The 14,820-nt window shown below is 44.0% G+C and overlaps 1 protein-coding gene across 6 annotated transcripts in view; it reads left to right on the plus strand.

Annotated features, from left to right (window-relative positions):
• The window catches only part of ptpn13 (protein tyrosine phosphatase non-receptor type 13), a 358,778-nt gene that overhangs the window by 130,298 nt on the left and 213,660 nt on the right, over positions 1–14,820 (plus strand). For all 6 annotated transcript variants that reach the window (XM_085963776.1, XM_085963803.1, XM_085963794.1 and 3 more), the window contains one exon: positions 3,916–4,455. In XM_085963776.1, coding sequence (XP_085819902.1) covers positions 3,916–4,455 — 540 coding nt within the window. The remainder of the gene's footprint in view (positions 1–3,915; positions 4,456–14,820) is intronic.

The following is a 14,820-nucleotide window of genomic DNA, read 5'->3' on the forward strand; positions in this document are numbered from 1 at the left end:
TGTCATGTTTTAATAAAGTCAAAATTCTGTTCATAGGATGGTGTATTTTTCTGAATATGGCATATTCCTTCACAGTAGTGCCCCACAACATGATGGAGGGTGTCCTCAGTGCGAAGACGGGACTTCATCTCCACAATGACTGTGCGGTGGTCACTGCTACCAATACTGTCATGGACAGATTAGTGAGGACGAGGTCAAGTAGATTTTTCCCTCATGTTGGTTCTCTCACCACCTGTCGCAGGCCCAGACTGGCAGCTATGTCCTTCAGGACTTTGCCAGCTCGGTCAGTAGTGATGCTACTGAGCCACATTGGACATAGAATGTACGCTGGGTGGGGGACTTCAATGCTCTTGCTACCCTCAGTGCTTCTTCCAAGTGGTGTTCAACATGGAGGAGTACTGATTCATCAGCTGAGGGAGGGTGGTAGGTGGTAATCAGCAGGAGGTTTCCTTGCCCATGCTTGACCTGAAGCCATGAGACTTCATGGGATCCGGAGTTAATGTTGAGGACTCCCAGGGCCACTCCTTCTCAAGGGTATACCACTCTGCTGCCACCCCTGGTGGATCTGTCCTGCTGATGGAGGAGTTTGGGACATTGGCTGAAAGGTGTGATTCTGTAAGTATGATTGTCAGGCTGTTGCTTGACTAGCCTGTGGGACAGCTCTCCAATTTTAGCGCAAGTCCCCAGATGGTGAGGAGGACTTTGCAGGGTCAACTGGGCTTGTTGTGTCTGTAGCCGGTGCCGAGGTCGATGCCAGGTGGTCCGTCCGGTTTTATTCTTATCATTGTGTTTCGTGGCGGTTTGTTACAACTAGTGTCTTGCTAGGCCATTTCAGAGGGCAGTTAAGAGTCAACCACATTGCTGTGGGTCTGGAGACGCATATAGGCCAGACCAGGTAAGGACATTAGTGAACCAGATGGGTTTTTATGACAATCGGATAGTTTTATGGTTACCATTACTGATACTAGCTTTTTTTAATTCCATGGTGGGATTTGTACTCACGTCTCTGGATCATTAGTCCAGGCCTTGGATTACTAGCCCAGTAACATTACCACTATGCTACCATTCCCCCTATTGGTTCTATTCCCATACCGACTCCTTTTTTATTTGTGCTTGTAGAATATTTTACTATTTTGTTTATGTTCCTTAATCATTTATTTTCATGGTTCCTCTTTGCCTTCCTAATCTCTTCGTATTCTCCTTGTCATGCTCACCCCTGCTGTCTATGTACTTAGTGTATGCCTCTTTCCTTACCTTCAATTTTTTCCTTATGTTTTTATTTATCCATGGTGTCTGATTCGTGTTTCGTTTGTGCTTGTTTTTTTATCGGAATATATTTTTCCTGGACTCTGTTGAACACCGTTTTTAATGTTTCCCATTGCTGTTCCATATCATGGCTTGCCAATATTGTTGTCCATTTTATTTTCCCAAATGTTATTCTTAGTCCCACAAAATTCTCTTTTCTCCAATCTGTTACCCTGGTCTTTGTCATACTTATGCCCTTCTCAATTATTATCTTAAAGCGTATTATATTATGGTCACTATTGCCTAAATGTTTCCCTACTTTTACTTCTCTTATCTGCTCTGGTTCATTCCACATTACTAGATCCAGTAGTGAATCCTCCCTTGCCGGGCATCTTACATACTGGGTTAGAAAGAAGTCCTGCACACACTGTAGTAACTCCATTCCCTTATCCCTTTTGCCTACCTCTTCTGGCCAGTTAATTTCAGGGTAGTTGAAATCCCCATGATTATTCTATGTTTTTTACTCATTTCCCTAATTTGCGTGCATATTTCTTCCTCCACCTCCCTTCCACTATTAAATTGTATGTAGACTACCCCTATTAGTGTGATTGATCCTTTATTATCTTTTATCTCTATCCACATGGATTCTCTTTCTGTCTTACTGATAGCTGCGTAACTTTCCTCTACTGCCATTATGTTATCTCTAATAAGTACAGCAACTCCACCTCCCCTTTTTCCCTCTCTATCTTTTCTAAATATGTTGTACTGCATTTAAAAAGTTATAAAGTAAATGACCATTTATAAAAACATCTGATATAGATTCCGAGACCATTAGACTTTTCGTGACTATTTCTGGGGAGGCTGAATTGAAGGAGCATATGAGTCTGCAAATAAGTACAATCTTTCAAACCGCCTCTCCACTTTTTTATGATTTAGTTTGAAAAATTCTGCATTTACAAAATTTCTATGGAACCCTGTGTACAGCCACTTGCTGAATAAGAATGTGGAGTAGACATGCTGCTGTCATGGGGAACAAGAGGTAGCATTCTTGACTATATTTGCAGTTAATAGACCCTGGCCTTGAGCTTCCATTCTCCCCCTCAAGTCTTTACATATTAGTGAATAATACAGTTGATAGCACCAAGGTTCAGATAGAAGCATGACAAAAGTCACTTGGAAGAACATTTACTTGCAACATCTAATATCTAAAATGTATGATTTTTTTCTTGCATAGATTGGTACATTGGAACTTACAAATTGCAACAAAGTGATTATTGTGATGCACTTTGTTAAAGTGAACCTTTAGGGGTATCTATGAATAAGGAGGAATTTCAAGAAATTTCAGTGACAATCTTTTACTTCAAAATGTAGTATATTGGGAGGTATTGTAGTTTTAATACAGTTAACCTGATTACATTAATTTGGGTTGTCTTTGGTTCAGAATTTAAGGTGCAGCTGAAGCATCCGTTTCACAAGTAGCTGTTTTCAAATTCAGTAGAATGAGAGCAGAGTTATAGAATAGTACATTGTGTTTTCATATCTACTTTTGCTTTTGCAATATTGGTCTGAATTTTGCGGCCAGCAGCAAATGAACAGCGTTTGCCATTCATTACACTCACAGCTGCCTAGAGAAACTTCGTGGGCTTTTTGTGGTCATCGGGAATCCATTACTGAACAGCACCCTCTACAGGGGATCTGGGACCTCTGAGAACAGGGCGAACAACAGCAGGTCTCTTCAACCAATCAGATTGAAGAATCCTTACTGAGGCATGCAGAGTCTAAACCAGGAAGTTTAAGTTATAATATTTAATTCAATGTAAAATTATGTGCAGAAAATGAAATGGAGAGGGAAAGAAAGATTGGGTTAAGAGAGAGATAAGAGACAGAAAGAAAAAGGGAAAATAAGTTCATATTTTTTTTAAATTTTAAATCGCCAACAATAACTAAATTCTGAAGGAATGAGACTCTACACTTTTAGAAGTAAATTTTCAGTGCCAGAGAGGTGGTTTGGCAGTAATTAAGTCTTATCGCGCTATTAAAAATTCACTTACACTTGAATGGACAAGTCCTAACTTTTTCTGTGTTAAGCGGGTATCTAGTGGGTAAGTACCGCAATTTCACACCCTTCATGTGTTTGAATACTGAATCTTTTGGTGAGATACTGTTCTAGCTTGTGGAGGAGCAGGGTAACTCGGACAGCAACTTCCTGATTTCTACATTTAACTGCATGTGCGGACGCTGGAAGTTGCTGTCCAATTTACTCTTTAATAACAGTGAATGCTGATGGTCTCACCATTGTTCTTACCACGAAATCTGGTATTTTGTGTTCTTGTGAAGAAAATTCCATACTTTGGGAATAGTAGGTATGTTACAGTGAAAACCTGTTGTCATTTCCTGCTTATATTATCTTTTTCTAGCAAATGAGGGATGACTATAGGAGAACTCGTTAAAAATAGAAAATAGTGGAAATCCACAGTCAGCAGCAGGAAGCGAAAGACTGGTTCACATTTTGGATGTTTTTTTATTTTAGTTGCTATTTATTTCAATATTTTCTATTGTATATCGGATATCTAGCATTCACGGGTGTTCATCTCTGCTAAAGAAACATTATTATCTATTCGGCTGTATGCTCATAATAAGTAGATACAATTAGATTTTTTATATTTTCAGAAAGAAGTACAGCCCCGAATGCAACAGAAAAATACAAAGCACAATTCTGTGAGCAGGCCTCACTGAATCGAGGACTTAGTAAGTCTATGGGGTTCTTGGCGATTACTGACAGGACATCAGATGTGGACTCTTATTACACAGCCTCTGGACATGAAGATGCAATAGATGTATACTACAAGCAGCGATCTAGACCTAATGGTTTGGAGAGAAAGCCCAATTTCAGTGGTGATTCTGGTCATAGGAAGCTCTGGACCTCCACAGTTGATCTGGGTTATTACGGCAGTAAAATAATGGCACCTGGGGATAATACTCATCGACGTAGCCTTTGTCCACAGGGGAAAGGCAGGCAGATTAAGAATACTTCCCAAGCCAGAGAGGTAAAGTACACAGACTTTGGGCAAGTACCAGCTACACTTGGTCTTCAAAGATCTCACCATACATCGGAACTTTCCATCTCGTCTGCCCTCTCAGGTGCTTATGAAAGGATTAAAGAACGGCAGAAGAAATTACGAGTTCTGAGAGAAGCAATGGATGTGGATGGTAAGCACAGTACTATATATTTACATTTCGTCATACTCACTAAGATTTAAAAAAATTACAATATAGAGATTCTTTTTGATGGCAGGAGCGGTGTTTGATATTGATATAATAGGCCCGATTTTGCTGTGGCAGGGCATCCTTCAGTTCAAAAATACTTTGCCCACAAAGTTGCTGAAAGTGCGAGCTGATCACGACGCAGCAAGGGAAACCGGGCATCTGGGAGCTGAATGATCAGGGCAAACAATAGGGTATCTCCCTGTTTGAAGATTGCAAAATAAACAGCGGAACTGAGTAGGAGGGTGAATTAGAGTGGGTGAATTCAACGTCAAATCAGGTACAGAAAAGAGAAATAAAGGGAGGAGGAAAAGATTGGGTTAAGAGAGAGAGGAAAAAAAAAGAGACAAAGGAAAAGTAAGAAAAACATTTTTTAATTTAAAATTTGACATTTTTATACTGTCCCTGAAAAATTGAAAACCTGAGACTGAGACTCCATGCTTGTAATAGTTAATTTTCAGTGCAGAGAGGTTGATTGGCAGTAATTGACAATTATCACGTCGTTAAAAGGGTACTTGCACTACTAAGTACTAGCCCTTTAAATATCTGTGGTGGGTTTAGTTTATATCTACCGTGCAAATACAGCAACTTCATGACATTTAATGCATGTCAATGGTGAGACTGACTGCGAAATGCTGTTTTCGCAAAGCTAACAGTGGAGCGGTGCAACTTGGACAGCAACTTTTGGATATTTGCATTTAATTGCACATTGCTCCTCGTCTGAAGTTGCTGTATCATTTATGCATATAACGCCAAGGGCCATTAGCCTCACCATTATTTTGACAAAAAAATTCTGGCCCAATGTTTCCATAACAGCAATTCGGGAATAGGGAATTTTGTAATACTCTTTGAGTTCCTATCCTCTGTACCACTAGCTCCTTTTTTGTCGCTTTTGGCATTATCAGTTTTCTCTTCAATTTTCTGTGACTTTTTCTTCTTTATTCTATTTGAGGGCATCTAGAAATAGGAGACATAAGTGGGACAGAACTTGCCAAGGAGGAAGTCGAAAAAGATACAGTAGTTTTGGTTGACTCATCAGTGACCATGTTCAAACATTGTGAGGTATTCTATCCTGCACCAAGTCCTGTTCTCCCACACCCCTGTGCTCACTGGCTTACATTGGCTCTCATCCAAGCCTTCAGGTTTAAAATTTTGATCATGTTTAAATCCTTTCATGGCCTCACCCTTCCCTGTAACATTCTCCAGCCCTACAACCTTCCGAGAACTCTGCGCTCATCCAACTCTAGCTTCTTGTGCATCTCCCGCTCCCATCAACCTACCACTGGTGGCTGCGCCTTCAGCCGTCTGGACCCTAAACTTTGGAATTCCTTCCCTAAACCTCTCTGCCCGTCCAACTCCCTCTCCTTTTGAGACCTTCCTTAAAACCCACCCCTTTGACCAAGCTTTTAGTCACCCCTCCTACTATCTCCTTTGTTGGCTCTGCGTCGATTTTTGTCTGACTTCGCTTCTGTGAGACACCTTGGGATGTTTTCCGACATTAAAGACGCTATATAAATGCATCTTGTTGTATAGGATAGATATCGAGAAGTATTTCTTTACACAAGAAATCAACAGCTGAAACAGGATATCAGGTAACGTTATTGACATCACAACACAAAAACCAAGCGTTTCCTTTTAATTAATTATTGGGATGTGGGTGTTGCTGGCAAGGCTGGTATTTATTGCCCATCTCTAATGGCAAGACAATAGGGTTTGTGTTCTTGACAGATGAGATGAAATGAGCTGAAGGAGGTTTTTTAATCCAAACTGATCTTGTGACATTTGTGTTCCTCCATTTTCTCTTAATGTGCAGTGTTTAGTGTGCTTTTTTTTTAGAAGAAATGACTGCCTTTATCTAATGAAAATCTCTAAAATAAAAGGGCAAGAAATGGCAAATACTGAAAATCTGAAATAAAAATGTTACAATTAGGCAGCAGGTTAGTCAGCACCTGTGAAGATAAAAAAACAGGTTGTAATGTTTCAGGTGTGTAACTCTTCATCAGAACTTTTGTTACTTTTCCTTTTAAGGCTTTGTTCCTTTTTAACTTAAGCACATTTTTATGACTTCATCCTACATGGCTTACAGTATAAGATGCTTCTGTGGAAATGGGGGCGATTTTAACCCTACTCACTCAGCAAAAATCTGGCGGGTGGGCAGTTAAAATCGTCCTGGTTCTTACCTGTCCAAAAGGCGCCTTGATCACAATATCTGCCATTTTAACCTGGTCTCCCAAGCAGGCAGCAAGGACATGTGCCTGGAGCCAGCACATTCTTTACATATGCACTTTGCGGCCCGAAGACGTGATTGAGACTTGACTGTAATTTTAACTGAGTGGGGAATCCACCTTGAGTTAAAATCGGGGCCCACTGTTTCTGTAATGTAACTTATGTTCTGATGAAGGGTTACACACCTGAAATGCTGCTGTTTATTAACCTGCTGTTTATTTCCAACAATTTCTGTCTTTAGTGTTATAGTTTCTTCTTGGACATTTAAGTTTTTATTTGGAACATGATAAGCCCATAAATTTGTGATCAAGAACTTTACATACAATAGTAGCATGAAGTCTTGAAAATATCTTGATAAGAAAGGGGTAAAGCCTCGGAGGAGAAAGTAACTGAGTAAGTTCCATCACTGCTGGGCAGTTACCCATGGAGTCCATCTTTGGTTCTTTATTTTTATTACTTTTGGAAATATCTTAGTTTACAGAACTCCTTTGTGAAACACCAAGCCTCGATACAGCGGGAGAGGGTCTGGGGTAGGGGCTTAAAGACATAAATATGGGGAATATGTCCCCAAAGGCAGCCGATATCATGGCGTCTGAATGTCCCGCTGTTGTAAGGCAAGACACTTCATTAACTAATTTAAATCGGGCTCCCACTGTGCAATTGGTAGCCTGCTTTAAAATTAATTGGTTCCCCAGGGGTTGGGAAATTCGGCGGTGAAACAGAGATACCCTTCGCCCCCCCCCCCCCATAGTGATCACTGATCGCCCCCCTCCCCCCAGCCCCGATGACCTCTCTCTTCTCCCCCGCCCCCCCCAAGCCACAATGACCTCTCCCTCCCCTGATCGCTGACCCTCCTCCCCCCACCCTCCCTCCTAGTTGACGGGGTGCGCCCCCAAGGGCCCATGGCTGCGGCCTCCTGCCTCTGGTTTTCTCTCCCAGCCATCGGCTGCCAGGCAGGAAACAAGAAAAGAATTGTTAATGAGGCCATGCCGTTAAGTTCAGCAGCACCTCTCCTCGGCCGTTTTTGGCCTCTCCAACACCCTCCATGCCTCGCTGTAAATATCGGGGCCTCAGTGTCCATTTCCAGTAGCAGTGTGTGTAAGATTTCTGTTGCTGCATGAAATGGGTAGAGGTTCAGAGAGGGTTTGCAACCCTCCCCCAATGACCGGGAGTTTCCCAGAATTAGTGATTCCTCCCCCGAGATCAGCGATTTTAAATTTCCTGCCGCAGTGCGCCCTCTCTCGCCCTTTCTCTTTCCCTCACCCCACACCATTCCATGGTGTCTCCGGCTGCTTTAGAGAATCTCTGGCTCGGTGACATCACTCGACCATGGCCGCAGAGAACTGCGACCGTTTGGAGTGCAGTCGGGAGGGGGCTGAAGAGTCCGGAATTGGGGGCGGAGATGGTCTCTGAAATTGGGGGAATCTCAGCAATTGGTGGGGGAGGTGCTCAAGAGCGGTGGTCAAGAGAAGCAGACTTGGGGGTTCAGGGGACAGAGACGGAGACTGGGGAATGGAATGGGCGTGGGTAAATAGAGAGATTATGTCCACTGGTGGACGAATGGGGAACTAGGGAATGGAAAACCAGGATAAGCACTGGAAGAAATGAGAGGAAAGGGAGGAGGAAAGTTCTTGAACTGAGGGCTATTAGACCATGGGATACTTCACCACATGTGGATATTGAGGTAGAGACTACAATTTCATTTCAAAAGGAATGGGATAAAAAGGAGGAATATAAAAAGATCTGGGGTTACAGGAGAGAGCACAGGGCTGGGCTGAATGGCCTCACGAGTTGTAATTTCGATAATTCTATGAAAACTTTCCTCTATCGAGTCCGAGCTCAGGGAATGGCTTAGAAATGTTTGCTCTGAGTTGAGTTTAGGATGATGTGCCCTGTGAGAAGTGCCCCAACAACTGAACCAGCTGCCCTTTGTGTGATCTCTTGGTTTAGTTCAGGTCAGTCTGTACTGGTTGGTTTTGACGTGTGAAGTCCAAGTGCAGATCAGCTCTGACTGAGCCTCCCAGTTCAGAGTTGTCACCTTCACATGGAACCAGAGGCCATGGAGATAGGAAGAGAGATTGGGACTGTTAAAAGTGGCATCGACTGCGGACCCTAACTGCACCTTGTGCAATGCAGGAGAATTCTGGCTGTGGTTTCAAGGTGAATATTACTGAGTTATAGGATTCCTACTACAGCGTAGTTATAGGTAGAATAGTGGAGCGTTAGCCTACATGTAACTGGTAGTAATAGGTGTATCAGTGAGTCATTATCAAGGTTCCCCCTATGGTGCGCAGGCTGCTCACCAGCTGTTGCTGCTGGAAAGGATACCACACATGCACGGCTGCGCAGCAAATTTGATGGGACCGCGCATGGAAAAAAAATTAAAGGGAACGTTGGTCATTATATTACTATTGGTTATGAGTGGATTCTGAGTGTTGCCACTTTACTATTAGTTATCAAGTATCAGTGAGTTACCATTAGTTACTGGTGGAATCAAAGTTCCTTCCACCTCTGGTTTCCGCTCTGCAAATCGTTCCCCCACCTTTGGATTCCCCATATCCAGTTTCCCTGCCCCCTGCTTCGCCTGTTCACAGATGGCCTCCTGGTTCTTGGAACTTGTTGCACAACAACTGCTGGTGCGAAAGCACGAACAAAGATACTCAACTACAGGTAACCCAACTTTTATAAGGTAAATGCAATAACATTTGTAGAAGTCACGTGGCCATAATGTCACGTGGTCATAATGTCACGTGGACAAACCTCCAGGAACGCCTCCAACCAGAGTTGGCAATCCTAGGTTTAGGGAGGACTTTTATACCAATGTAAGTCATTCAACACATAGGAAACAAGTACCTGCTAGCTGAAGTCCTGTAAGACAAAATAAACTTAATTTATTATCCTTCCATTGTGGATTGAAATCGGTGGTTTACAGTACAAGATGCTCTGGTTAGAAGCGGCTTCTTTAATTGGAGTCATGTGTTGGATAAAAGAATTGCTGTGTTATATCCAGATCGTAGCACTTGGCTGCAAAGTTAATTGGATTGAGAGGGGAGGGGCTGTCTCAAAGTGCTGACTTGGGCACCTCGGCTAACATCGTGATGCCTTTGCCCTGGCACCTACAAACAACAATGATCAGCTCAATCCAGACAGCAGTTGAAATCTGCAGTCCATCTGACCTTTTAAATCAGCCACATGAGCACTATGCAGGGATGACCATTTGATGCAGTCTCCGCATTGATGTCTGTTGTTGGCTAAAGATTTTGAGTCTGGTTTTAGCATCAGCCCATCACCTGTTTACACGGTGCCAGCGGAGTGACTTAAAACCTTATGGTCAGGTGTTGTCTTAATTTAATATTGATTGGCGTATATAAAGCACATCAGGCTTGACGTGCTATAAGGAAGATGGTGTGTGATCCAAGACTCTTTAAATGCACTTCCCTTACAGGTTTTTAAATGGCTACTTGCTATGCAAGTGGAAGTATTGGTGTGTGCCCCCTTTTTTTATCACTTCACCTTATAGATGTGTTAGTTCACTTTTTAGTAAAAAATGCTACTATGCTAAAATTACAGCCTTGTGTAGGTCTGAGACTCATCTGCCAGTCTTTACTGCCTCCTGTCTTTGCATTGTTTTTGTTATCAATTAAGGCAGTGCCAGATGTGCCAGTGGGAGTTGTAAAGTACAACTCCCCTACTCTTTCCCCATAGACCTGCAAATCTTTTCTTTTCAAGTATATATCCAAATCCCTTTTCAATTTGAATCTGCTTCCACTATCCTTTCAGGCAATGCATTCCAGATCATCATAACTCACCGTGTAAAAAAAATTCTCCATCAACCACTTCGTTCTTTTGCCAATTATCTTAAATCTGTGTCCTTTGGTTATCAAACCTCCTGCCAGTGGAAACAGTTTCTCCCTATCTGTAGTGTATGTACCTTTAAGAGGAACTATGTTTTTGAAGCCCCTGTATACTGTAGTACCAGTAGTGACCACTCGGGTATATAAGCCTGTGTAGCGTCTTGTGTTGTTAGTTCACCTCCAGACTTTGTTCAGTAAACACTTGTTAAATCAACTCCTGCATTCCGTGTCTTCATTAACACACGGATCTAACAGTGGCGACGAGTTAGAAACGAACTTACCTGCAATTCGGCAGCACCTCAAGGGGATCGATTCCTCAGACGAAGGTCGAAGCCAGAAGCAAGAAAAAAAAAATAACTCGAAGAAACTCGAAAACGAGGGCCAGGCTTGGTCTCCAGTCTGTGGTTTCCCCAGCTAAACGGGCTGGTGGCAGGTAGTGCACTGATCCTTCCTGGGCTGCGGCGGGCTAGAGCTTGATCGGGTGGCTCTGCAATGGGGCCGGGCAGCGAGTCGGGAAGCAGAAGCAAAGAGAGAGAGAGGGTGGAGCACTCGGCGCGGCCGGTGCTGCAAAGCAGGTCGGCGTTCGGACCGAGCAGAGGGAGGGGAAAGTCCCAGAGGGTCCACTCCACGACGGGAACGGTTCTCCAAGTAACGGAGAAACTATTGAAGTGATATATTTTAAAAAATAGAAATACCGCGAAAAGCTGCAGGTCGCAACGGGAACCGCAGAGAACAGCGTTGGCAGCAGCGATTGGGGAGGCGCAAAGACCATAGTGCGCCGCCATTAAAAAAAATAAATAAATAAATTAATCGCCAGCAACAGCGTTGGCAGCGGCGGGAAAGCGCGGGAGGCGCCATCTTAACTCGGCGGGGAAGAAAGAAAAGCGCGGGAAGCGCCATTTTAGATTTTCAAGATGCCGAAGACTGGCAATATTACTACTTTCGATAGTGATATAGAAGATTGGACCACATGTGGAAAGAGTGGAGGTATATTGCAAGGCGAATGAAGTAGCGGATGATAAAAAGGCATCGGTACTTCTAAATCTGATGGGCGCAAGGACATACGGGCTGTTACGAAACTTGATCACTCCAGCCAAACCGATGGACAAGAATTTTAAGGAGATTGTTGATACCTTACAGGAGCACTTAAACCCAACACCGCTGCTGATAGCAGAACGATTCAAATTCTTCAGGAGGAATCAGCACAAGAATGAAAGTAACGTGATTACCTCACCGAATTACGAAAGCTGTCAAAGCACTGCCAATTCGGGGCAGGACTGGCAGATTCTCTACGAGACAAATTCCTCCTAAGCGAAGGAACACAGAAAAGACTACTTTCTGAGAAAGATTTGACACTGGACAAGGCTTTCAGTGTGGCTGTATCATACGAAGCAGCAGCAAGAGGAGCTGCAGAGATACAGCAAAAGCCACAGGACTTCGGCACCCATGAAATGACACGGGGTTTCGAGAGATGTTATCGCTGCTGCAGATCCACCCATGACCAGAAGGACTGCTGGTTCAAGGACAAAGCATGCAGGCAATGCGGAAAGATGGGACACATTGCACGTGTATGCAGATCTGGAAAGAAATCCGCTGACAGTAAAAAGGTCAATAAGGAAAAGTACAGAAAGGTACAAATGATGACAGACAGTAGCTCCGAAGACCAAAAGAGTGATAGCGACTCCGGAAACAAGAGACTAAGCTGTCTCAAATTACATAATGTAATTGCCAAAGAAGATTACCAGACCATTTGGGTTACCCTCACGATAGCGGGGTCCCCAGTCAAAATGGAGCTAGATACAGGATCAGCTCTGACCGTCATGAGTCGACGGGATTACGAGTGGCTATTTCCGCATATACCTTTGAAAGACACATCCATTATCTTGAAGACATATACGGGGCAGAAAGTATACCCCAGAGGGAAAATAAGGGTGCCTGTTGTATACAACGGCAAGGAAATACAGAAGTTGTATTTATACGTTCTGCAAGATGGTGGTCCACCGTTGTTGGGACGTGAATGGATCAGAAAGATACGTTTAGACTGGCACTCCATTCAGGCACTGACGGTGACCAGTAAGAAAAAAAACGATGATGACATCATACCTGGACGATTAAAAGAAATCTTGGCTAACGCCAAAGAAGTGTTTCAACAGGAACTAGGAACCCTGAAAGGCGCCACCGCCTCAATAAAAGTGGAAGATGCGGCAATTCCCAAGTTTTTTAAGGCAAGGCCGGTGCCATACGCAATTCGTCCAGCCGTCGAGGCAGAGCTGGAGAATTTGGAAAAAGCAGGCGTGTTATCCAAGGTAGATTGGAGCGAGTGGGCAACACCCATCGTCCCGGTCATGAAGAAAACGTTGAATAATGATAAATCTGAAGAACAGAGAAAAGTTTGCATCTGTGGGGACTTCAAGGTGACTGTAAATCCGGTTCTTCACACGGTACAGTATCCTCTTCCGAGGATAGAAGATATTTTCGCCTCACTATCCGGAGGGAAACGTTTCACCAAAATTGACTTAGCACAGGCATATCTACAGATGGAGGTTGAGGAGGCCTCTAAAAAGTATCTCACGATAAACACACACAAAGGCCTGTACCAGTACAATCGACTGGTTTTCGGAGTGGCATCAGCTCCGGCTATCTGGCAAAGAGCTATGGAGCAAGTCCTGCAAGGGATTCCGGGGACTCAATGCTACCTAGACGACATCCTTGTAACAGGAGAAAACGACAACGAGCACCTTGCCAACTTGGAGCAGGTGCTCACGAGGCTGAGAGAACGGGGCCTACGAGCAAATCGCCCCAAGTGCGAATTTTTCCAGAAACAAATATCATATTGTGGCCATGTCATTAACGAAGAAGGGTTGCATAAGTCACCTGAAAAAATTGAAGCGGTCGTAAAGGCCCCAGCGCCTGAAAATGTCTCACAATTAAGGTCGTTCCTGGGATTAGTAAATTACTATCATAAATTTTTACCAAACTTGTCGACGGTTCTGCACCCGCTTAACGCACTGCTACAAACGGGAGTAGTTTGGAAATGGAGCGAAGACTGTAAACGTGCCTTCCATAAATGCAAAGGCTCGATCACGTCCAGGGAAGTATTGGCTCATTACAACCCATCACTGCCAATCAGACTGGCGTGCGATGCATCCCCTTACGGCGTGGGAGCGGTATTATCGCATAGATTCCCTGATGGCTCGGAGCGGCCGATAGCTTTTGAGTCACGCTCATTGAACTCAGCTGAGCGTAACTATGCCCAGATCGACAGGGAGGCACTCAGCCTGGTGTGGGGGGTGAAGAAATTCAACCATTACCTCCATGGACAAAAATTTACCTTGTTGACTGACCATCAACCCCTCGTCTCCATATTCAACCCTAAAAAGGGCGTGCCCATTATGACAGCGCAAAGGCTACAGAGGTGGTCCCTTTTCCTAGGGGCACACCAATGTGACATAGAGTACAAAGGAACAAAACAGCATGGGAATGCTGACGGGTTATCGCGCCTACCGTTGCCAACGGTGGGAGAGGCGCCTACAGTGGACCCAGTGGAGACATTCCACTCGACCATAGTGGAATGTCTACCGGTGACAAATTCTACCATTGAAAAGGAAACACGAAATGACCAGACTCTCTCACGAGTCTACGATTTAACGGTGAAGGGATGGCCAGCACATTGCGAGAATGCTGGCAACAGTGGTTCGCCAAGAAGAGAACAGCTGTCAGTGTGCCGAGGAACCTTGATGTGTGGATCCAGAGTGGTGATTCCACCCAAACTCAAGGATAGAGTGCTAAAGGAGCTTCACGAGGGGCATCTGGGTGGAGTGAAAATGAAGAACTTAGCCAGAGCGTTTGTGTGGTGGCCAGGTATCGATGGAGACATCGAAGAAATGACCAAGAGCTGTCTAGGATGCCAGAAGGTCCAAAATACCCCACCACAAGCCCCTCTACATCCATGGGAGTGGCCCTCATCTCCATGGCAAAGGGTACATAGCGACTTTGCTGGTCCATTTATGGACTCGATGTCCTTTATCGCGATGGATGCACACTCCAAGTGGCCGGAGGTAATAAAGATGTCCTCCACCACCACGGAAAAAACCATCACAGTATTAAGGACCATATTCGCCAGGAGTGGGCTGCCTGAACAGATCTGTTCTGATAATGGACCGCAATTTGCATCCAAAGAATTCAGGAAGTTCTTAAAAAAACAATGGGGTTAAGCACTACACGTCCGCCC

Source organism: Somniosus microcephalus, chromosome 2, assembly GCF_052327205.1.
Source record: "Somniosus microcephalus isolate GS21.2 chromosome 2, FLI_Smic_1.0, whole genome shotgun sequence".
In the NCBI taxonomy this organism is placed as follows: Eukaryota; Metazoa; Chordata; class Chondrichthyes; order Squaliformes; family Somniosidae; genus Somniosus; species Somniosus microcephalus.